The 24,516-nt window shown below is 43.0% G+C and overlaps 1 protein-coding gene across 4 annotated transcripts in view; it reads right to left on the bottom strand.

Annotated features, from left to right (window-relative positions):
* Nucleotides 1-24,516, bottom strand: part of SLC24A2 (solute carrier family 24 member 2) — a 235,468-nt gene that overhangs the window by 21,543 nt on the left and 189,409 nt on the right. For all 4 annotated transcript variants that reach the window (XM_026001461.2, XM_026001462.2, XM_072728182.1 and 1 more), the window contains 2 exons: nt 21,336-21,434; nt 18,409-18,527 (listed from right to left, as the gene is read on the bottom strand). In XM_026001461.2, the coding sequence (XP_025857246.1) occupies nt 18,409-18,527; nt 21,336-21,434 (218 nt within the window). The remainder of the gene's footprint in view (nt 1-18,408; nt 18,528-21,335; nt 21,435-24,516) is intronic.

Here is a 24,516-nt window from a genome sequence, read left to right as displayed (position 1 = left end):
ATAGGATTCATTATGGGAATCCTTGGGGAAGATTTTTTTTTAATTAAAGAAAAATTTAAAAAAGAAAAAAAATTAAACTTAAATATCTATGCTTTTATTTTAAAAATAAATTTATATATATTTAGAGCATTGACTTTGAGTGGGCAAATAAAAGTAACTATAGAAACAATTCGGTAATAATACTCAACTCTCTTCCCTGGCCCTGGAATAGTCAAACACATGGATTATTGTATGGTTGTGAGCTTTTTAAACTATACAGTCATCTTGTTAAATTCTAAACCATTTTCATTCCAGTCAAAGGCTTATTCCACAATCCTGTGTCCCATTCCCAGAGAAACAGAGTATGGGAGTAGAGCAAGAGACTGAACCCATGAGTGTCAACTGCACAGGACCTCAGGACCTCAGAGTCAGGGGTAAACTTCAGAATGTCTGACTTGGCAGCAAGCGGCTAGGGTTTTATGTGCCACCTGCTGAAGTCAGCAGCTTCTGAAGTCCCAGATCTAGAAGAGACAGGAGGTGGCCACGGGCCAGGCAGTCTGACCATTAGCCTGTCAGATGGACCCTCCAAGCCTTCAAAACAGCACTGCAGACAGCATCAATCACTCCCTTCCCTGCCTGTGTAAAAATGAAAGTGCTGCAGGAGGATCAAGCATCAGATCTAAAAATATCATCAGGAACTTTTTCATGGATGCCTCCCTTTGAGACCATATAAATAACCCTCATAGGCTTCATGAAGCTCCTGCCCACCCCTTGTGGCTCTTGCTTCCAGCAGTGCACACTATTTCCAACAGCAGCACTGACTACCCCTATCCCGCCCCAGCACCCCTCTCCTTGGGAGGGGCAGGGGATGTGTGGCGGGCAGGCTTAGGCCAACTGGAGAGGGGAAAAGGACAAAACCAGACACAAGGCTAGGTGTAAGGCCGATACATTGTGGTGTTATGTTTATTTATAATTTCAACCCTAGTACTGCCAAAAGAATTTGTAGTGGTTTACACAATCACCCACACTCTCTCTCCATGAGTTAAAATAAAAAAATATATATATATGTAAAAGGAATCTTAAGCCATACTGAAAAAAGTTGGTAATAACAGGTTCTTTCTCTTTGGGCATATGTCCTTCCTTGGCAGTGGGTAAAAGAGTTTATAAACAGCAAATACGAGAGAACCAAGAGGATTAGATAAATAGGCAGAATTAGGAAGTTGGCACCAGTTTTTTGGTCATCCGGATCCTCACTGAGTATATTTCTCATGCTCTCCATCCCTTTGCTATGCAACATGTTGGCAAAGAAGAAAGTTTAAATAACAATCTGTGTTTCCTCTTTAGGAAACTAGAAGGAGGAGAGCAAATTAAATCCAAAGTAAGCAGAAGAAAATAAATAATAAATAAGTTACAGAAGAAATCAATGAAATTGACAGGGAGGGAGACAATAAGTTCAATAAGACCAGAAGCTGATTCCTTCGCTATATCATTCATGTGGTTCCACTCGCTGCTTTCGTTTCTACATCCTGGGGGCTCCCATGTCTGATGCAAGCTTGGGCATACTGTCATGGGTTCCTCTTCTGAGATCACTCCATGTCCTCCCAGGAGATACAGCAGACATAGAAAATATCATTCCCCATTGAGATTGCCAGCCTCCCAAGATGTCAGCTGGCTGCATGAATAATCTCTCTGTAACGAGGCCAGTGAGAGTTTTAGGAGACAGGTGTGCTTTAACTGCTCCCTCCTAGGTATGATCTTTCTTGTTTATCCCAAATGAATGACTTCCCCCTCCCCCATTAGATGACTCAGACATAGGGAGGAATCATGGGATAGTTGAGGCATCATTCCCAATAAGGACCTCATCTCATACCAGATGGCTGGTTTTATTCAGGCAGAAGATTCCAGCACTTCTCGGAAGACTCATCAAGCTGATCTGATAACTCATCAAGGCTCCTCCCCCTTCCAGGACTGACACTCGCAGCCCCTAGTCCCATCCAACTGCCATCCGCAATCTAGCAACTTCTCTCTAGACTCTAAGCTAACCTTTTTCTGAGAAAAAACAAAAGCAACTCTTTATGACTCATATCATTTTAATGACACCAACAGATGGTGACATTTCATCAATAACCCTTCTGCTTATAACCTACGGATTAGCTCCTTTCTCCATCTGCCAAAGTCACCAGGCAGGCAGTGCCACTAGCAAATAGCAGAAAATAATTGTCTGTTTAGATGCATAAGCTCTAAACACACTACTGTCCAGCGCAAACAATTAGCTATATTGTACAGCTTCCAAAAGCTGCATTTGAGGTGGCGTTGCTAGGACAGAAATGGGCAAGAAGAAGAACCTGGCTTTCAGGCCATATAAACAGAGCTCTTCATCCAGAATCCACAGCCTCTTGGGAAAGAGTTCTGCTACAGAATATAGGAGCCCAGAACCTGGGGGTGGTTTCAAGAGGTGTCCTGGGAGCAAGGCTGTCAGCATATTTTGGGGAAAATTTTCATTGTCTTCTTGCCAAGTGCAATCTCACTGATTCAATGGGCGACAGCTTGCAAGCTGGTTAGGGAAGTGGGAAAAAAAATACCATTCGAAGTCTGGGGCCAGTTTTGCCTTTGCCCAAGCTGGGGCTGCTGGCATGTTGTTCATTAGTCTCAGCCCTGGTGAGAGGCCACTGAGGTTAGTGTACTGATTTTTCAATTTTTCCTGGAGTTGTGGCATCTCAGCTTTGACCTTGTAGCAACCCATCCAAACCTCCAAAAGCTTCTGTGGAGTGTCCACAGAAAACAAAACAATGAAAAAGAACCCAGAAAAAATTCAAATGACTTTTGATAGAAGGGTTTAAAATAGTTTGATACATGCTGGGGTCTCGGTAGAAGCACTAGACTTATGTGAAACCAAGGCCAGCAATCAGCTCTTTAGGGTTTTATAGTTTCTGATACAGAAAAATCTGAGACTAAAACACATGACTTTACGTTCCCACATAATGTGTGCTGTGTGCCAGACCATGAAGGGATCAGTGCAGCTTGGTGGGAGGAGTAGGTGCTAGAGAATAAGAAGTCCTGGCTTCCAGGCTTTGCTCCTGCTGTGATATCTTAGGCAGTGACCACCATCACCTGCAGGTATTCATGGAGTGTCTTCTCATGCAAACTAGTATACTAGGTCCTAACTCCTGGGTTCAAGGAAACTTGGTTTTAAAAGAGAGGACAGAGTGGCATCTGGGTGGCTCAGTTGGTTAAGTGTCTGCCTTCCTTCTGCTCAGGCCCTAATCTCAGGGTCCTGGGATCAAGCCCCTCATCAGGCGCCCTGCTCAGGGGTCCTGGCAGGACATGCGGCAGGAGCTTCAAGCTTCTGCCTGTTATGTACTCAATGGTGCCCTCCCCTAATTCCTATGTTGAAACCCTAACCTCAATACCTGAGAGCCTTTATCCTACTAGGGCTAGATGAAATTGTGCATCTTCATGGGTGACAGAAAGCCCACTTTCACCTAGGCCTAGAATAAAGGCTCTGTTTTCTTTTCTTTTTTTTTTTTTTATAAATTTATTTTTTATTGGTGTTCAATTTGCCAACATATAGAATAACACCCAGTGCTCATCCCGTCAAGTGAAAGGCTCTGTTTTCAGCCTCTTTTGCAATGAGGCATGGCCATGGGAGGTTCTGGCCAACAGGAAGTAATCAGAAAAATCCTCTGCAACTTAAGGATGTATCTTTAAAGGATGGAGGTGTGTCCTTCATCTCTCCTTCCTTCTTCCTGCTGGCTGGAATGGAACATTTTGGCCAGAACTAACAGTCATCTTGGACCATGAAGTGGAGAAAAAATATGAAAGCATCTGAGTTCCTGATACCCATCAAGAGCTGTTCTAGTCCTGAGCTACGTATAGTGACTTGAGAGAAACCTAAAATTCTGTTGTACTCAGGCCGTGTTACTTTGGGCTTTTGATTGCTCACAGTGGAACCTCACTAATCCAATGTCCTCTTTCTGAGGAATCAAGGGAGAAAAATATCTTTCACATCTCAGCACTGGGAAAAGTCATGCTTCTTTTGAGCAACTTTGAAAAATCTTAGAAATACTGTGAATCAGGTAAATGATACTATTTCTTCCCCCTTGCTCTGCCCTGGGGGATTCAGAGTCAAATCTGTAAACTCCACCCACCCATCACAGCTCTGGTGTCTGTGTCGCTTACCCCAGGCCCACCTTTTCCTTTTCCTTCTCCTCTTGTGCTGACTTTTCTTAAAATTCTTCATGTTACTATTTTCCTCAGAAGTATTTTTGCAAGCAGCCTCTAATCTTTGTAAAACAAGGGATGGCAGCCTCAAAACTGAAACTCCTCAGTGGTTGAATGGAATTACTTGGATAACTTTGTGTGTGTGTGTGTGGGGGGGGAGGACAGAGAGAGGGAGAGAGGGAGAGAGAGAGAGAAAAAGAGAGAGAGAGAGAGAGAATGAGAGAGAGAGAGAGTTATCCTAAGTGACAACTGGACAATCACCTTCTAGGATTCATTTATCAATAATGAAGGTTGGATCCTGGAGATCTGGCCATCGGAACACTTACAGATAGAAGAGAACACTTCCAGAGTTCAGTTGGTACCTACTGGGAGGTCTCTGGAGCAATCAACTAATTTTTTATTTATCTGGAGAATGGGAGGATACCTACAGCTTGTCCACTTGTGGCCTACTGTCATGAGAATCTTTTAATTAAATTATTAAAAGAGTTTATACATTTATTTGAGAGAGAGGAGAGAGATCACAGAGGGAGAGGGGAGAGGGAGAAGTAGACTTCTCCGCTGAGCAGGGAGCCTGATGTGGGGCTCCATCCCAGGACCTTGAGATCATGCCCTGACCTGAAAACAGATGCTAACTGACAGCACCCAAATGCCCCTCATGAGAATCTTTTTAGCTTCCTTGCATGTACATCTTATACTATTTCCACTTGTGCCGGATAGGGATGGTTTGCCCTAGAACAGGCATCAGGTCTCCAGGGGAGGGGCTGGAGCTGGATTCACCAGTCCAGAGGTCACTTCTACAGCCAGAGAAATATTTCTTGGAAGCAAGCCAATTTCTTATTATTGTCTGTGAAGGGCATCGTGAAAGATTTCAGTGTGAAGGTGAGCCCATTTTAATGCAATCTCTTCTATCAGAGAATTAAAATGAAAACCCGGAAGGCATCTGAATATAGGCCATCTTCAAGTTCAGTTTTATTGATTGCTAATAACATCTTCAGTTCACAAGGAGTAATCTCAGAGGATCACCTGGATCTGCCCAGTTCTCAGCTCAGTTAGGATTTGATTTGGGTTGGAAGTGAAGTTCTCACTTGTCTATCCCCTACAAAAGAACGACACTCTTCAGCTCTGGGGAGGGCCGTTTCTTCTCACTGGGGAGCCCCTTCAGTGTGGCATGATGCTGAGTAGAATAACATGCTAGCACTTGAATAGTCATGAAAAATATAACTTATTTACTCTAAAGCATTGAGCCATGGTCAAGTTGGCTGAAGGCTAAGATTTTAAGTGATTTATACTTCTACTTAGAATGTTCCTTAACATATTTGCTATTGTTGCTGTTTCCATAATTTATATCTGAAGGAGAGAAAAATGAGTTTATATCTCCATTGTTGTTCAGCCACATAGGTGCTCACATGAATGGCTAAATGGGATAAAGCTCACCAAAAGAATGTGGTGCATGCTAGGAGAATCAATCACCTACAGGGCCCAGAGGGGCCGAGAGTGGGAAAACAGATCCATAAAAACATCTGCTTGAGCCTATGCAGTGAGGTTGGGTGGGTGCATCAAGAATATTAAAAATATCACACTCCAACAGAGTTTTCAAAAAGGAACTAATGTGTAATGTCTGGACCATATGGGAGACATTCATCTGTAGACTGGGGATGGTAACTCTCAGGCAACTATAGGACGCACAGTTCCTGGTAGAGACCCAGGGATTGATGCGTGTTAATCCTCTTCCCTTAGGCCATGAATCTCATCTCTAACTAGCTGTGTGACCTGAGGCAAATCAATGGAAATGTTGGAATGGCCAAAGAATATATACTACATGTGATCTGTAGGGTACACCGCAGCCCTTAAAATCCATGTCATTGTGAGACAGAACTTGCGTTGAAGGGGCAATGCTTTACTGTGGGACTGTCTACTTTCCTGACCAAGAAGTTCTGCCATTTGGTTCACTGTATGGGCCCTGATCACAAAAGGCAAGCTACAATCAAAGCCTTCTGAGATATTTAGAATAGGAGCTCTAGGCTCCAAGAGAAGGAGCTCCTGAATTTCAGAATTGAAGGGCCCTAGTACATTGTGGTCGTACCTTCTCACTTGATGGATGAGGGCCCTGTGATGAAGTGGTATGCTGAAGAAAGGTCATAGTGTGAGGCTGGGCCCGAGTGACCTCCCATTTCACTCCCAGCTCAAGATTCTTTCCCCATTTCATACTGCTTCCCCTCCTCCTTCCTAAAAAATAGGTATCCTAAAAAAAAATGTGCTTTATGCCTAGTTACACCAGCTTTGTTTTTTTATTTTAAGTTTTTAATTGAAGTTTAATTTGCCAACATATAACACCCAGTGCTCATCCCATCAAGTGCCCTCCTCAGTGCCCATTACAGTCACCCCATCCCCCCCGCCCACCTCCCCTTCCACTACCCTTTGTTTATTTCCCAGAGTTAGGAGTCTCTCATGTTTTGTCACCTTCTCTAATGTTTCCCACTCATACACCAGCTTTATTTGTAATAAATTTGACCTATTAAGCCAAAAATCCTAGCTATAGCAAACACTAAGCATTTAATTGACATAATTTTGCTTAATTTTCTTGAGCCTAGAACTAATTTCTGGTGGTTTGGATGGCTCACATTTCTAGGAAAAGGTGAACAGAAACACCTTAGTTTTTAGTTATGTTCTTTTCCTTTTCTTTGAGTCTCCTGTAGACTACATGCTTGTGTCCCTCTGAAATTCATGTTGAAGTCCTACTCCCCAGTGTGATGGTGTTAGGGAGTAGGGCCTTTGGGAGATGACTTGGTCATGGTGGCAGAGCCCTTGTGATTGGGATTAGTGTTCTTGGGATTAGCCTTCAGAGAGCTAGCTTGCCCCTTCTGCCATGTGAGGACACAGTCACCAAAATGGCCATTTATGAACCAGGAAGTGGATTCCATCACCTATCACTTGATCTTGGACTTCTCAGCCTCCACAACCGAGAGAAATACATTTCTGTTGTTTCTAAGCTATTCATTCTACGGCATTCTTGTTATAACATCCAGGGCAGCTCTGAAGGGGAAATGAAGAGCAGATTTGGGAGGTATGTGACTAGGAGGGGCCACTGTGATGCATTGAGAAGTAGTCTAATTTGAAACTTAGAACTTTCTTCCCTCCTCTAACTCTGTGGGGAAGATCTCCAGGGTGCCAGGTACAAATTTAAAAATGAAATGTGAGGCTGATATCAATGGAGGCCAGGACTTCAAATGCAGGTGAAGAAGAAAGACTTGTTCTTTAGCATCTCTGCCCAAGGAAAAAGTACTGAAGTTTAGTGCCAGCTTCACGTGGGAGGAGGGTGACAACCAAGCACGCCAATGGCCAAATTGAGGGCTTGAGATTTTATGTGCATTTCATTGCCTGATGTCATCCCCGATTCCCATAACTGTGGATAATCTTGCACTAGCTACTTCTAAAATGAATATCTAGGGGCCATCGTCGAAGATGGATTAAGCCCTTTACAATAATAAACTTTCCTGAGGCTAACTTTAGCAAGAACTGAAATAGGAGGTGGGTTATTTCCAGACTCCAGCATTCAGTGTTCAAAGGCCAGTAAAACCTCAAGGGAAGAATATGCCCAACAAAACAGCATCAGCCTTAAACAGGGACTATCTGCTTCTCCTCCTACCTCTGTCCTCTTTCATTATTGAAGCATTAAAAATACTCTCTTTGACAAAGATGGCATGTTTTACTTTTCCAATTAGGTTTCCGTGGGAACCAGTGAAAAGGTGTGTGTGCCTGTACAGTGTGTGCGTGGGAGGCTCCTAGAGAGAGAAGAATCTTGAAAGTGCCTTACCTAATGAAGGAGTTGTTGGAAAAGGAATTAATAAAGAAGACCCACTTCTGCTCCAGAACATTCTTTTACAACATTACTGTTGTTATAAAATTAACTGAGATAATTCATGAAAGTTACTTGAAATGGTGTTTGGCACATAGTAAACACATTAAAAAAAACAATAATAACCAACATTTACTGGGTGTTTAGGAAAGTAATTTCTTCAAAGACATCTAAGAGAAAGAAGTTTGACTTAAATGAATTATGATACTTCCAGCAATAAAATTCTATAATTCAATGATCTGATGTAAAAGTAGAAACTGTAATAATTTTGTTCCTCCATCTATGCATTCAGCCAACATTTACTGAGTGTTCATTGGCTGTAGTGATGTAAACAATCTAATTTACTTTCCTTTTAGGTAAGATGACTAAATAGAAGGCCTTTATAAATAGGATGAAAGGGAGAATTCCACAGCTCTATGGAGAAAATGCTATTTTATTTCAGTAGGTAGGCTGTAAGTAGACTTTCTATCAGAAACAAAGCTTCCAAGCAGATGGCAAGACTCATAATATTGTGACACCTTGATTCTGTGTTTTGTGCAGAGCTAAAAACAATAGCAGAGTTGGAACTCTCAAAGGTAAAGTTGCCAAAAAATGCACAGTCACATTTTAATACAGTGAAAGTCTCCGAAATCAACAACTATTTGGCAAGTAAAAGGTGCCTCCCAAGAAATATTCCATAGAGCGCTCTCCATTTTGTAAGCTCAAATCTCACCAGTGCTTTACAAAGGAAATCTATTCAAAAATGAGAGATTTAGGGGGTGCCTGGGTGGCTCAGTTGGTTGAGCTCTGACTCTTGATTTTGGCTCAGGTCGTGTTCTCTGGGTCGTGGGACCGAGTCCTGCCTTGGGCTCTGTGCTGAGTGCAGAGTCTGCTTGAGATTCTCTCTGTGCCTCTCCCACCCCCCCAAATAGATAGATAGATAGATAGATAGATAGATAGATAGATAGATAATTTTAAAAAGATAAATATCCATATGGTGAGTGTATTAATCTGCTTGGGCTGCCATAACAAAGTGTTATAGACTAGGTGGCTTAAATAGAAGTAGAAATAGCAATAGAAATTTATGATAAACTCCCACCATAAATACCAACTGGCCCAGGGAGGGATGGTAAGTGGTTCTCTCTTCCATTTTCCCCTAAATTGATTGGCCAATTAGTGGGGTCAACATACCATTATATCTATTACAGAAATAGGACATCATGTTTAAAATTGGCATATGAAAAAGATGACCTATAAAAATATTCACTGCTGGGTTGTGGATCATTTTGGCCTCACAGGCCCGAAAGTCTGTACTCAAAATCTCTCAGTGACACAAGGAAAAATGAATTTTGGAGACCCCGGAGCCATAGTTCAAGGATTTGCCAAGTAAGGTGTGTTGTGAGTCATTTTGAAAGCAAACTCAGAATTCTGGGATGGGTCAACTAAGGGCTATATGGCTAAGGAAAACTCATTTGCCATTTGCTAGATTTTTTTCTTTGAAAAGGGAATGAAAACAGGAGAATCTGAAAGAAGAAAAACTTTTAGATTCCAATGATGGAAAACCAGAGCGCTGCATTTGGAAAAACTGTTATTTACTCAACTCTAACATGAGTCCTTACTGACTGTTAATAATGGACAGAATGTTTGTGTCCCTCCAAAATTCATATGTTGAAGCCCTAACCCCTGGTGTGGCTGTATTTGGAGATGGCATCTCAAAGGAAGTACTTGAATGAGGTCAGAGGAGTGGGTCTCCCATCTGACAGCAGTAATGTCTTGTAGGAAGAGACATCAGAGGATGCTCCCAATCCCACCTTATGTGTTCAAGGACAGGCCATATGAGGACATAGAGAGAAGGCAGCCACCTGCAAGCCAGGAAGAGAGCCCTTGCCAGAAAGTGAATTGGCCAGAGCTTTAATCTTGGACTTAGAGCCTCCAGAACTGTGAGAAAATAAATTTCTGTGGTTTAAGCCACCCAGTCTATGGTATTTTGTTATGGTAGCCCAAGCAGACTTACACACGCTGACCATATGAATATTTATCTTTTAAAAAAAATCTCAGTTTTTAATAGATTTCTTTGGGCTTTGAAATAAATCACTTAATTGCTTTAATTAACTTTGAATCACTTTCCCCATCCTCATTCTCTGAAAAACTTCTTTACTCTTGTTCTCTTAGTTTCTCAATGTCTTTGCATTATATATATAGATTTAGCAATATACCTCATTCTCTCCACACTGTTTTAAAAAATCTTCTATGTTTCTATCACGTTTTTCTAAGAGGTAAGTCAAAAAGAGGTAAGGCAAAAGCATCTTCTTTTTTGGGAGGATGCACCATCTGAGACATTTGTACTGCCTTCTGTGTGGACATCCTGAACCAACAGAGCTAACATTTACGTAGCAAACAAGTTTTTTTAAAAGTGATAAATCTCTGCCCACCTAGTGGTAGGAAATAATTCACTCCCCTTATAATACCATCATATGGTTTGTTTTACATAGAGATGAAAAATTAAAAAAACAACAACAACAACCAAGCATCAAGAACTTGGGATATTAAAAACAAAATAAGATTTCACTCAGCAATGGCAACCTGAAAAAACATAATCTGCTTCTATAGGACTTTGAATTGAAATCAACGTTTCAAAGTATCTTTGTGTGAGAATGATGGAGCTATCTGAACCTAAGTTCTCTGAAAGCCAAGAGACCATTTTATTGCAATGTAAAATGGCATCTGAAGAGTCTGGTGGAATGCAATTGCTTTTCTTCACTTTGCATTTTTGCCCAAATAATTCTGAGATGCAACCTACGGAGAAGATGGATTTCTTTCTGTATGGCTGTTGTAAATTGTTTTTTGTATTGTTTCCATGGGTTTTGTAAATCTTGCCAATACAAATCATGAAAGATTTGTCAATTCAAAAGCTACTGGGGGATCATAAAAAATAATTCAAAAATCATTCTCATCATTTTATTATCAAATGGATTAGAAATTCTCATAGGAATAGTAATATTAATGCCAGTGTTTTTTTCCAGGGAGGTTTTTTCCTTCTTAATAGTCAGCCCTTAATGTATTTTATGTGCATGATTAATAGATGTTCTTCAAACTCCTTCAGAAAGCACAATGACAAATGGTGTTACTAACAGTAAGATTCCTAGTGAATATATAATTCTTTTTCAATATTCAAATTTAGTCAGAAACTCGAGTCAGATCTTAATTTCATTTTAAAATGTGTTCAAAAGGCCTTTGGGTACATCTTAAGCAGTTCGTAAATATTGTCCAGGTCATCAGATACACAAACTGGACCTCAACTTTTCCTTAGAAAAATAGATGTATAGATTGAAAAAAAAAGTTCTGTCTTCCAGAAATGAACTCTTGCAATAAGGTCTGTTAGGTAAGACATTATAATTTCTACTTTTTAAAAAATAGTTTGTATTGGGTTTTCTCTGATACTAAAGAATTTCTTTTCTGAGGGAATTAGAGTTCTAACACGGCTTGGACCTTGAAGAGTCCAGTTGGATGGAGAATCTTTGAATGTTCTTTTCCTTTCACTATTGGGCCTTGGCATCTCCCCCAGCACTGCCCTGTGCTCTGGTGGCCTCACACAGACACATCCCACTTTCCCCCAAAGCCTGCATTTCTTGGGGGGCCTGAATCCTCTTATTATGTCTTACTGATGTTCCAAGAGGTTGAATGAACTCATCAATGGGGGAAATGCAATTCTTGGCTATTTTTAAGCTTTCAAAATGGTGAACTGGCTGTTACACCTTAGTCACTGAGGAAAGATACTTGTTCTTTGAATAATAAGAAGGTTCGAGGCTCACAAAGCCTTTGTTAAACCTCCCTATGGCTGAGAACATAAACATTCGCGAAAGAAGGGTAATATTTTAGGAAGACATCATGGGGATTCTAGGTACCATCTGCTTCAATAATCTCAGAGATCCCTATCAGAGCTAACATTTTTTACCAAAATTTATTATGAAGTCTCCCGAAGGAGCTCCAAAATCATAGAACAATAAGAACAACCTGTAATAAACTGCTGCCTTGATAATCATGCTTGCTTTTTTTTTCACCACTACCCTCAGAGATCCAAATTTAATGGAAAGGAGATATTTTTATGCATTTTATCTTTTTTTTTTAGAGAAATCTAAAAATCACAATCGCTTTTATCATCTTTCCCTACGCATTCTTAGTCACATAATACTGAAACATTTTTATCAGCACTATGAGGCTTTATGAAAGCAGACCTTAAAAACTCTGCTGAGTTTAGGTAAAGGCCAATGCTAGACTGGGGAGAAATAAATCAGGCCTGAGTTCCCAAAAGGAGAAAGGAAGGGCTTAACACAGTAAGGTGATATTTAACTGCACAGAGAGCAAGTGAGAGAAAAAAAAATCATGCATTTTGTACATTCTCTGTTTATCTATCTATATCTTTTTTGCCCTGGGAATGTGATTTTCTTATATAAATCTGTTTGCCTATTGGTGCACCTGTGCAACTTTTCACCAAGGTAAAGACAATTCTGATTTCCCTAAGGACAGAGAGAAATCTTAGAGGCAAAATGAAATAAAAGCTGCAGCATATAAAAAAAACCACCTCACGATTACATGAACGTGTAGGACACAATAAAAAAAAAAGTCAGACTTGCAGATTTTGGAATATGAGAAGTTTGCAAGGCATCGCCCCTTCTATCCTGTCACGGTGAATGTATATTGAAAGGGTTCTGCTGTGTCATGCATAGGGCAGGAGGATGCAACGAGGCGCCCAAATGCCATCACCTGGTTGTTGTCTAGATTGGCAGAATGGAAGTATAAGAAAATGCTGGGTTCTGGGTGGGACAGTTTGTTTCTTTCCATTGTTTTCCAGACCTGGATAAAGTCCCGGCACTGGAAATTTGGAAGCTTGGTGAATTCTCTGCGGCAGCTCAAGTAAGTTCTGCGTTAGAGTGACTGCGTTGTGTCAGCAGTCACTGGGAGGAGGTAATTAGCACTGAGCCGTTTAGAAGTCAAATTATTTCTTGGTTCCAGAGAACGTACAAATGAAGAAAAAAACCTCCTGCAAAGGGGCTCCCTCTGTGAAAGAGCTTATTTTAAAATGTTCTTCATTGCCAGTGTAAAGTCTGTCCTGGAGAAAGCTCTCAGAGATGAGGTGTCAACGTAAAATTAGTTCCCTTGTAAATGGGATTTTGAAACAGCAAGGCAATTACACGAGGCCAGGCTCAAGTCCCCAGAGAATACCAGCAATGTGTGCGTGGTTCATGGGGCTCATAGTTTCCATTAGGAAGTCAGGATGCACACCTCATTCTTCTTGTAGCTTGATAAACATACAACTGGGAAAGAGATAAGCTAACACCATAAAGGCACTGAATCATTCCTGGGAAGCCGTGCTTTGAGGGGAGCCTGAGTGTTCCAATTTCATATCTTTATTCTGATTCTGGAGTCCTGGGCCTAATGCACCCCATCACCCAGGGTTCTCAACTGGCAACCTCAGGATCACCTACACCTTCCTTTGTTCCCCTCTAGGACCAGATCTTCTCAATGCCACCTCAGTCACGGCTCTCGGATCCAGCCATTGCCATCCATGTCACAGCCAAAAGTTGGTCTAAGGCTTTGTCACCTGGGCTACTTGATACCATTTTTAAAGTTTAACTAAGCACCACTAATAATAGCAAACACCCGGGCAGTGTTTTCTGTGTGCCAAGAACTGTTCCAAGAGCATTCTATTCTCACAGCAATGCTATGAAACAGGATCATTATCCATGTTTCACAGAGAAGGAAAATAGGCAACAGAGAGGTTAAGTAAGTTGGCCAATGTCATAGACCAGGGAAGTGGTAGGTCTGGGACTTGGATTCATGTCCATCTCCATAGTCTCTGATCTTAAACCACTAAAGCATACTGATTCTGTTTTAATTTAACCCATTATTATTATTATTTTTCTTGTTGCATTTTTTGGAATAGGGAATACAGTTAACTGGTTCAACATTTAAAAGCTACAAGAAAGCTGCATACTGGAAAGAATCTGGTTCCCCATCACCCAGGCCCTGGTTCAGGAAGCAGTTAACACCACCAGTTTTTTCAGTAGTATTCCAAGCAAATACGTATGCTATTTATCTCTGCTTTGCCCCCTCCTACAAACATACTAGACTGGGTACAATTTGGCATTATGCCTTTTTCATTGAACATATATTGAAGATCATTCTGTATCAATATCTGAAGAGTTCTTTCTCTCTCTCTCTTTCTTTTGAAAGCCTGCAGATGGTCTAGGGGTGGGCAAACTTTTCCTGTAAAGGGCCAGATAGTAAATATTTTAGGCTTTGTGGTCCATATGGTCTCTGTCGCATATGCTGCTACTGCCTTTTTTTTTTTTTTAAGCCTTTAAAAATGTAAAAACATTCTTGTCTCACAGGTTGAATTAAAACAAGCTACAGGCCAGATTTGACCTCAGACTATAGTTTGTTGATCATTGAATGAACAGACTCTTACCTTGCCACCCTGTATCCAGTCTTCCCTCACTCTGGCCCCTTCTTGACCATCCTGATAGTATTATCCTCTTCTCATCCAAATGTGACACTGACTTTGCTTCCCATTACCCCCCTGCTGCTCCCCACTCCTCACAGGGTCAAGTCCAGACTGCTCAGTGGTACCTACAATGCCCTTCTCTATCTACGTATTTCTCTACACCTTCATGTCTACTGCACTAGTCCATGTAACCATCACCTCTTAGCCTCAACTCTTCCAATGACCTCTTTGCCCTGCTATTGGTATACCACCCTCTTGCCCCAAGTTCACTCTCCACATGGCAGTGCAGCCCTGGGGATTTTTTAGAAGTGCAAATCACATCTGGGAACCTCCAGCAACTTGTTGCTGCCCTAGAAGGAAGTCAGCATCCTTATTATGTTGTACAAAGTGAGCCAGCCCTGCTTGGCCCTCCTGTCCCACCTCAGGGCCACCATCCTCCCTCTCTCTGCTTCCCAGCCACCAGCCACACAGATTTTTCTGTTCCTCAAATGATCCAAACTCATTTCTGCCTCCCTGGGTGCTGTTTCCTTGGTTGCCTCCTGGAGTTCAGTCTCAGTTGAATGCCACTTTCTTGGTGAGGGCTCCTCCCATCTCCCAACCTACAGGGGCCCTCCACTAGGCCTCCACCATGCCACCATGTTGTATTTTATTCATGGCCATTGTGGTCATCTATATCTTGGTTTGTATACGCAACTTCTCTGCTCTGCTAGAATGCATGGGTGTCTCCAGTGACCCCCATGGTGCCTGACACTTATTAGATGAACACTTAAATTTTTTCTGGTTGAACAGTTGAAGAGTTTCAGACTCATTTACTTTTCCTAATGGATCTCTCTTCACTCCTCACCCTATACTTCAGTCTCCGGGTCCACTGGCCTTCTCACCCATCACTAAACATGAAGTTCCCTCTTAAGGTGTTACACCTTTGCACTTGTCATCTTCTCTGAGCAATGAACACCTACTCACCCACCAACACCCAGTCAAATGTTACCTCTTCCATGAAGCTTTTATACTTTCTCTTGTGAGTATCAACTTCTTCCTCGGGCAGGCTCCAAGAACACTTTGCACAGAGCTCCATGGTCACACTGGGCTATAATTATTTATTTACTGCAAATGTTTATTATATCCTGAATACCCCCAGACATTTTATATATATGAATATATATTATATCTGTTTATGTGTGCATCCACCTATACCCATCCCTATTTACATATATGTATGTATTTTCTATATGTATGTATGTGTTTTCATTTTACCTAAATGAGCTCCTTCAGGGAAGGAACACTTTGGCTGGGATTTATATGGTAAGTGTGGGCACATAATAATATAAATAGCAGCATTTAGCTTTGTGCTAAGTGCTTTCCATACATTTTCTTGTGTAACTCTCCTAATACCCAAACAAGACCAGAACCATCATTATCTATATTCTGATGATGAGGAGACTAAAGCAAGATTAGGTGACTCACTGGGTGGACCCGCAATTCCTCACTAGGCCATCCTGCAGCCAGCTGGGTGGCTCTCTGGAGATCTGTCTGCCCTTGAGGTGGTGCTCAAATCTATCCTGCTTCCCTGTGTGAGACCCAGGGGCACAGGTCTGCTCAGAGAGGGGCCGGGTGGGTCTCGCTCACTCGCCTGCAGCAAGGTGTCCCCTTGTGGGGGGCGCAGATGTCCCTCTGCCAGCCAGATGGAGAGGCACGATGAGGAGGCTGCCCTCTGCACACCTGCGACTGTACCATCCCCAAGGGCAGCTAGATGTCCTGGGGGCCTGCCTCCTGCTGCCACATGCTGCTTATCCATGTGGACATAAGCTGCTCTGCCAGCTTGCCCTTGAGCTAATGCGAAGGGACCACAGGGCTCGGGGCAGAAAGGCAAGAGCCTAGAAGGCGAGAGCCTAGAAGGCAGAGGAGATGGAGCCAAAGGAGCTTCATTTCTTTATCATTTCCTTTAGTTATTTCTTTTCCAGCTTTACTGAAGTGTAATTGACAAATAAAAATCATATCTATTCAAGGGGTAAGTGGTCATCTGATATACATGTATCTGTGAAAAGCAGAACAAAGCAAGCCATCAACAAAATGAAAGGCAATCTATGGAATTAGACAAAACACTTGCAAGCCATATATCTGATAAGGAGTTAATATCCAAAAGATGTAAGGAACCCCTACAACTCAATAGCAAAGAAAAAAGCATAACCTAATTAAAAATGGGCAAAGGACATGAATAGATATTTTTCCAAAAAAGACATACAAATGACCAACAGGTACATGCAAAGGTGCTCAACATCTTTACCCTTTCCTTTAAGTGAAGAGACTTTTCTTGCATATTCTTTCAGGGAATAAGGACAAGGGACAATAATTGGCATGTTTTTTTTTCCTAAGAAGGGCAGGCTCCATTGCAGAGTGTATCCTGGTATAAAGGACAAGAGAGCACTGGAATAGATTTGTTGTAGTCTGGCTTCTATTTGTGGGCACTGTGTAACTTTTTAGCTCATTGGGAAAATTCTGTCTACAGAAGTAGGTCACAAACTTTACAGCAGTGCTATTCAGAGTGTGGTCCTTGGATCAGCAGCGTCAGAACCATCTGGGGGCTTGCTAGACTTGCAGACTTTGGGACCCACTCCAGACCTGAACAGATCAGATTCTGAATTTTAACATGATCCCCGGGAGCTTTATAAATGCACTCGAGTTTGAGAAACACTGACCTAGGGTGTTTGATTAAAATGTGAGTTGGGGCTCTCTGCCTTAGAAATGCTGATTCACTTGGTGAGGATGGGGTCTAGAAATGTGGCAAGCGTCACCTGCTTTTGAGTGGTTCTGCTCCCTTTTGTGAGCAGCTGTGGTCCAGAGGCAGTGCTGTGTGGTGGAAATAGTATAGGCACTGTACTTAGATGGTCCTGGGATCCAATCTCAGCTCTACTACCTACCAGCTAGGTAATCCTGATTAAGCACTTTATCTTGTCAAGCTTTAGCTTCCTCAACTGTAAAAGGGAGAAAACGATGACCCATATCTTCAGCTATGAGGTTTAAAGGTAATATATGTAAAGTGCCCAGGACCAAATCTGTGACACAGAGCACAGGTGAAGGTTAAGCGTTCTTACTACCAGATCAAACAGCTACCTGTAGGTTGCACCACTCACTGGCAGAAAGGGCCAGAGTATTGATGAATTTCAATTGCAGAAGCAGGGAAGGCCAAGGGGGGGTTAACTGAGGCGTGATGGCTGTAGTTTCCCGGGTTACTTAACCTTGATCTTATTTATTATTTTTTTTTAAAGATTCTATTTATTTATTCATGAGAGGCACAATACACATTGAGGCAGAGACATAGGCAGAGGGAGAGGGAGAAGCAGCAGGCTCCCCTTGGGGAGCCCAATGTGGGACTTGATCCCAGGACCTGGGATCACACCTTGATCATATCTTGAGCAGACACTCAACACACTCAACCACGGAGCCACCCAGGTATCCCTTGGCCTTGATCTTAAAGACTCAGAGAAAGGATTAGGCTGTGACGGCCATCGAACTTTTTCATATATTAAGAATCACCCAGGAAGTGAGTTTAAAATGCTGATACCTGGACACTGTTTCATCAGGTCTGGAGTATAGCCCAGGGATCTGCATTTTTATTGGAAATGAAATGCATGAGGCCCTGGATCCCACACTGAGAAACAGTGGGAGAATATGTGTATTCATTCAATAAACAAAGAGCTTGATGCAGGTGGAGCCCTTTGCTGGTGAGGAGCAACAGACACAAAGAACTGATTTTTCCTGGTGTCTGTCCTGCCGGGAGTGTGGGCCTCCGAGGAGAACGGAGCCTCTATGCTGCTGTGTTAGGAGAACAATAGGAGCAGCGGCCCAGAAGAGCAAGGAAAAGCCATACCTGGGCTTCCGCAGCTTCAATGGTGTGGGAGAGATTTCCATTTTGTACAGGCTCTGAAGCATCACTGGGTGTTGTCATTTCAACCTCTGTGCTGGTGCTGTTGGGGAGCTCGATTTTTTCTGTGGTACAGCGTAGACATACACAGAGAAAGCAAAGGGAGTCAATGCAGGTAAGAGCCACATCGGAAGGAATGTCCTAAAATGTTGGGCCAAAGAAGACAGTGGTCTCGGAGGGATGGTAAGGCCCCGGGGCGGGGTTGTGCCAAATGTCAAAGGATTTCTACCATTCCCCCCAATACCTGTCAGCATTTTCAGTCCTCCTCCTCTCTCTAATGGCTGTCTGTGTCTCTCACTGTGCCCTGATATCTTGAATCCCCTTTCAGCTCCCATGGCATGCATTCTCTCCACTAGGCAAATTCACCAACTAGCCATTTGAGAACATGAACACAGACGTTTTTTCACCAAAACCATACTTAATCTACACACTACTATTTATACCCAGGGACCACACCCCTCAGAATTTTTTTTTTTTTTTTTTTACAGTAGGATCTTTTCTTCTATACAGCATTTTGTAAGGGATATTTATTGGCCGAGGCCCCAGGAGACTTGGGTTGTAGGTTCTGCTCTGCCACTATCAGGCTGTCACTTTGGGCAAGTCTTCTCCTTTCTCCAGGCTTCAGGAACCTTATCTATGAAATGAGGGGGTTTAGCTGGTTGACCTTAAGGCCCCCTGCTAAGAGCTCTAATTTTCTAGTCTTGTTGAGTCCACAGCCCTGTTAATGTCTAGCTGGTGGGGACAGGCTCAAGAGCCTGGTCTTCTCAAAATGCCTGAAGAATGCTACTCAGCACATTCTACACTTGGGCATCCTATTACAAGCAAGGCAAGGAGAAGCTGAACAAGTAACAGAAGGAAACATCTGTCATTCCTCACATCTGCCTAGCAGGAAGCTACAGGTCAGCAAGTACAGATTCCAGTTTTCCTCTGGGAGTTGAGGAGTGACTGCAGGGTCATGACTAAACACTGGGACTCTCTGACACTGGGATCTCTGACACTGGGTATCACAGACCGGCCTGGGTTCATACTCTGCTCTACTGCACATGCTGTGGGACCCCTGGCAAGTAATATAACTTCTCTGAGATTTAGCTTCCTCATCTGTGAAACTGGGGTGATGTACTAATACTGCAAAGAACACAATCAAAGGGCTTGCCTGTAAAAATTAAATAAGAAAATGCATATAATAGCACTTGGCACAGTGCTGGAATAGAGCAAGCAAACAAGAAACAAAGTATTCTGGTCATTATGACAATAAATGCCTTGCAGGAGAAGATTTATTTGGGGGTTCAGAGGATGAGTGATCAGCACCACCAAGGTCTGCCGGGACTTCAGTGGGAGCAAGATATAAAGGTTCTTAGGCCTTCTGGCTGTGCTGAGTATTTCCTGGATTTCAGGAGACAATGAAGCTGTGTGGTTCATAATGCTCATCAGTATCAGATACGACCAGTATCAGGCAGCTTGTAGCATCAGAATGTTTTTTTCTAGTAACTTCTGAAGGACCACATATTTTTATCACTGGAAAATATTTTGAGAGTTACATAAAAATTATTGGGTTTGAAGTGGCCAAATTTTGGAAATCATAGGGAAATGTTTATGTTTATTCATGCATTTCATTGTGAAATATAGAGGCATAAATATTTAAATTTGGAGAGCCATAGAAGCTCCAATTTATTTTATCTTTCTGTTTTTATTAGTGGCAGTGTTATGTATGTGATGTCCTGCAGTGGGTGGCTCTGCCAGTTAATCCTAATATACTTGGTCCAGTTATAAGAGATACTAAACACTAAGTACCTTGGGAAATCTTAAAACTGGGTTTAGGGGGTCTTTTGGCTAAAGTGAGACAACTTTAAGATCAGCCCACAATGGCCAAACCTGACCCAACCAACATGGGACAATCATATCGCAAATCAGAATTAAGAGGTCTGAGAATAGACATGAACAGATGAGAAGAAACATCCCTTGAACATAATATTTAACATTTCAGCTTATTCCCCTCAAGTTTTTCTTTTCATATCTGATAGAATCTTGACTGTTTCTTGGTCAAAAATTTTTCTGGACCCCAAAGTCAGGATAATAGGAGAGGCAGAAACTCTTCTAAGGAGTGTCATGTATTTTGAGTGCAACACTATTGCATTTTGTCTGCAGATCATTACAGTTCCTTGGGCAAGAGCATCGTTTGTAGTAGATATCCAGATTATGTTAAATTTAGTTTGAATTTAGAATCAGTGAATTATATGATAGTTGCAGACAGGAGAAGAGGAACATCATATTCCATGTTAAAATAAGATGTCTGAATGTCACGATCTGGTCACACGGGCGCTCAGAAAAACATCAGCCGAAAGAGACTTGGGCTGGTATTGCTGAATTCTTGAGAAAGGGGAGGTGGCGTGGTCTCGCAGGGACCCAGTCACTCAGCTGAGGAGTGACCAAGCGAACCATCTGGTAATTTAGTGGGTGTGGCATAGGCTATGTCATAGGTATAATGTGTAAGTATCTGGTTACCAGGTAAGAATCTCAGAAAGGATACTCTTAACCTTTTGTTAAACATTAAATGACAGGTGTGTGTGTGTGTCCTCCTTCTGTGGAATTCCTGAAATGAAGTGATTTTCTACTCTTTGAGGGAACTATCTGGTTAGAAGCTGGTTTTACTTTAGGTTCCTCAGAGTCGTATTACTTTTCCTGGGGTTCCCCTAGAGTAGGTATGCTCCCCCAACCCCCCAGGGGAAGTGGGTTCTCCTGGACACCCAGGAACAGGCTGAGCAGCAGGGCTGGGTGTCCACACCAAGTCAAGGGTGCCCACGCAGACTCCTGCCTCCCTGCTCCCTTCCGTGTGCTCCAGGAAAGGCATGGGATGCAAGTTTCTCTGCACTCACCCACGTGATTGGCAGCCCCATTCTGCCTCTCGTTCTCATCCACCTGGCATTTCTTCTTGGCGATCTTGTGGAGAATAGATGCCTTTTCTCTGAACCTCCCTGAAGCAAGAGAAAGCAGTGGAAAGGAGGCACAATGAGGAGGAAGATAGAGAGGCTCATGGGAAATAGTGAAGCACTGGCCCGACAGGCTTGGGGCTTTCACAACTTTCTGCTCAACCCAAAGGCCCTGTGCCCCACGTGAAGGGTGTTTTCTTACCTTTGTGGATTCTTTAGCCCAAATCTCTGTTGAGAATCTCAAGCCGCCAGACCACAGATGGAAGTTTGACTCAAAACTCCACCCCCCCTCCCAACTGCCTACAAAATAAATGAAGGCACCAATCATCACTAAAACTCCCCTTCTACTGAAATCTAAAACATGTCTAAAGACACCGAGCTGCTCTGGAGATACAGTCATTCCTCTGGAATTAAATGTCCATCCCCAGAATTGCCTTTTGACAATGGAAAGCCAAGCCCAGGGGTCTTCTGAATTGACTTCAGTTTTCAAACATCTTAATGAACATTGAAGTTTCTAAATGAGCTGGGAGGATGCATCCCAGCTTTCCGAATTAGCGAGTCAGCTGCAATTAAAGCATCAAGGAGGCAACTGCTTCCACCTGGGGATTTAGGGCAAAGAATGATCAACTGAGCACAGCAGGTCACGTCTGTCGATGATGAGCCGCTTAAGGAAAGGTGCTGGAAAAATCCTGCAAATTCTCAAAATGACCATTTCAAACCGCTATACCACAAGTCAAACACTTAATTTCTTCTCCATTATTGACATAATTAATGGTTAAATGCATGCAACAAGCACAGAAAAAAAAAAAGCATGCAATAATGTAGAAATTAGTGAAACATAGCTCGTTTTGCTTTCTCTATTAATCCTTGATTCCTTCCGCCCCCCTGCACCGGGAACATTCAAGGTACAAAGGAGCCTTATTTTAAATAGACTGGTTGTTGCCTAGATTCAGATATGATAAGTCCTTCAGTACACCACAACCTCTACAATTTTCTCAGTAGGCATTCGTGTTGGCTGGATTCCCCAGCAGCGTATTAACAGGGAGCTCATTTTACTTTTCTAGTTTGACCCACGCTGAACCAAACCAAACTCAAACCCAGATGTTTTCTCTTGGAGAATCTCTTTTCCTAGGAAGGGACATGGCATGTTGGCATCCACTTAACCTCCCCTCCTCACAGATGGGGTGTGGTCAGAGTAGTGACTTGTGTGATGGGGTGGGGGTGACAAAAGGTGTAAGCTAGAGTGGGATCAGCTGATTCCATGTAATGGTGAAGGTGATGCTGGATGGAACCCTTTCTGCTTCCAGGCTGCATCAGTCCTAAGCCCAGACACTTGGCTACCCCAAAGGTAGCCTCTAGGCCTAGAGCGCCTTGGTGCTGCCCATGAACGTGCACCAGAGCACATGTTCTCAAAGGAAACAGGAAGGGAAATGTTACGCAAAGTTGGTCTGTACGTGGCTTGGGCTTCATAAGGAACGAGAAAGAAGGATGAGGTGACAGGCAGCATGTCCAACCCCGAGGGAGGTTGAAGGTCAGCATTAGGGTCACTATACTGAAGGGTATTTTGAATTCAGCTGTTTTTATTTAATTTCTGAGGGAAACTCAGGGAAGAAAGGGGAGAAAGAAAAGAAAGCCTGGGGATTAGAAGGAGGAGGAAGCGAAAGGGAATAAGAAAGGACAGAAAAGGAAGAGAAAGAGAAGATCAAGGAAGGAAGAGGTAGGCGGGGGGTTGTGATTGCCTGGAGGTTGCTGGTGTGGATGCAGGCCACTCTCATGGCTGCCAAACCTAGTCTTGTCTGCTTCTCCATACTCTGCAGCCGTAAGCCTGAAGAGGGGATACTTCTGGTGGAAGACACCTCCGAGAGGTTCTCACGTTATTTGCTAAAAAGTCCAGAAGACAGAAAAGCAAGTTCTGAAACAAAGAAGATGGTGCTTCTACTCATAAAACTGTTCAGTGGTCTCAGGGTCACTCTTTGAACTTAGAACCTTCTGAAGCTCTGTGAAATGAAGATGATCAATAATTGCCACTTGAAAATTATATAAAAATGATAATAAAGCAGGAAAGCATTCAGAAGAGGAGACAAATAAACCTGTGGAGACAGCCAGAAATAACCCAGTCTAAGGAATGCCCCAAAGTCAGGAATCAGGGCAGAAAAATACTTGACAGCAAACAGCTGATCGCCTACTGTGTGTGGTTACAGGAGTATTTTCAGAGCTCAGATGGATACCAGAGAAATAATAGAAGGCACCCATGGGAGGGGCCTGCCACTCCCTCTGCCAGGAAACCTCCTTGAGCACGGTGTCAGCCACTGTCCCTGGTGGGCTGGCTTCCCCAAATCCTTTAAAGGAAGGCTGGGAGCACAGGGTAGGAAATGATGCTAGATGCGGGATTTCATAGGTTCTCAAACATTTTCACAGGTCAGCGAGGGCTTTCGAGATAGCGTGTCACTACTCTTCCCACTGCAGCAGCACTTGAGATTTTCTAAGCTGCTGGAAGGTGGGAGGGGTTGACTCTCTCTGCTCTCTCTGGGGGTTTAGCCCTACGGGCAGCAGGGCACTGCTGGGAGGCGGGCTGGGACCTCTCCTTTCCACTCCCTTCTTTGACTTCTCTAACTCAATCTTTGTCCCAGTTAGCATGACCTGATTACCATTCTGCATTCTGAGGGCTGACAATGGCTACCCCACAGCCTAAAAGGATTTTCTCTTAAAGATTCATTTCTAGAAAAGCAGCAGTTGAAATGGCACCTTCAGAATCAGCACTCAGGTGTGCTCCTCGAGGGTGGTGGGGCACAGCCTGACAAAGCAAGGAATGCTCCTTTCAGCCCAATGGACACCCTGGGGATGGCTATCCAGAGGAGTGTAGGCATGAGGTCCCTGGGGCAGAGGCCAGCACAGACCCTGTGATTCCCAAAGTGACCCTCTGTGCCTTGGGGTAGGAAGGCAAGTCACCTTCAGGACTGGGGCAGCCTGACACCATGAGCTGGGGAGAACACCAGTAGGCTGTGTATGTGTTGGGGACCACACAGTATTGTGGTTACATTTTGGACGTGACTTAGAGGCAGGTGGATCTGGGTTTAAGTCCTGCCTCTTTCACTGACTACTGGGCGAATTTGGTAAGTTCCTGAAT

This window comes from Vulpes vulpes, chromosome 12 (assembly GCF_048418805.1).
Source record: "Vulpes vulpes isolate BD-2025 chromosome 12, VulVul3, whole genome shotgun sequence".
Classification (NCBI taxonomy): domain Eukaryota; kingdom Metazoa; phylum Chordata; class Mammalia; order Carnivora; family Canidae; genus Vulpes; species Vulpes vulpes.
This window is presented reverse-complemented; position numbering and strand designations above follow the sequence as displayed.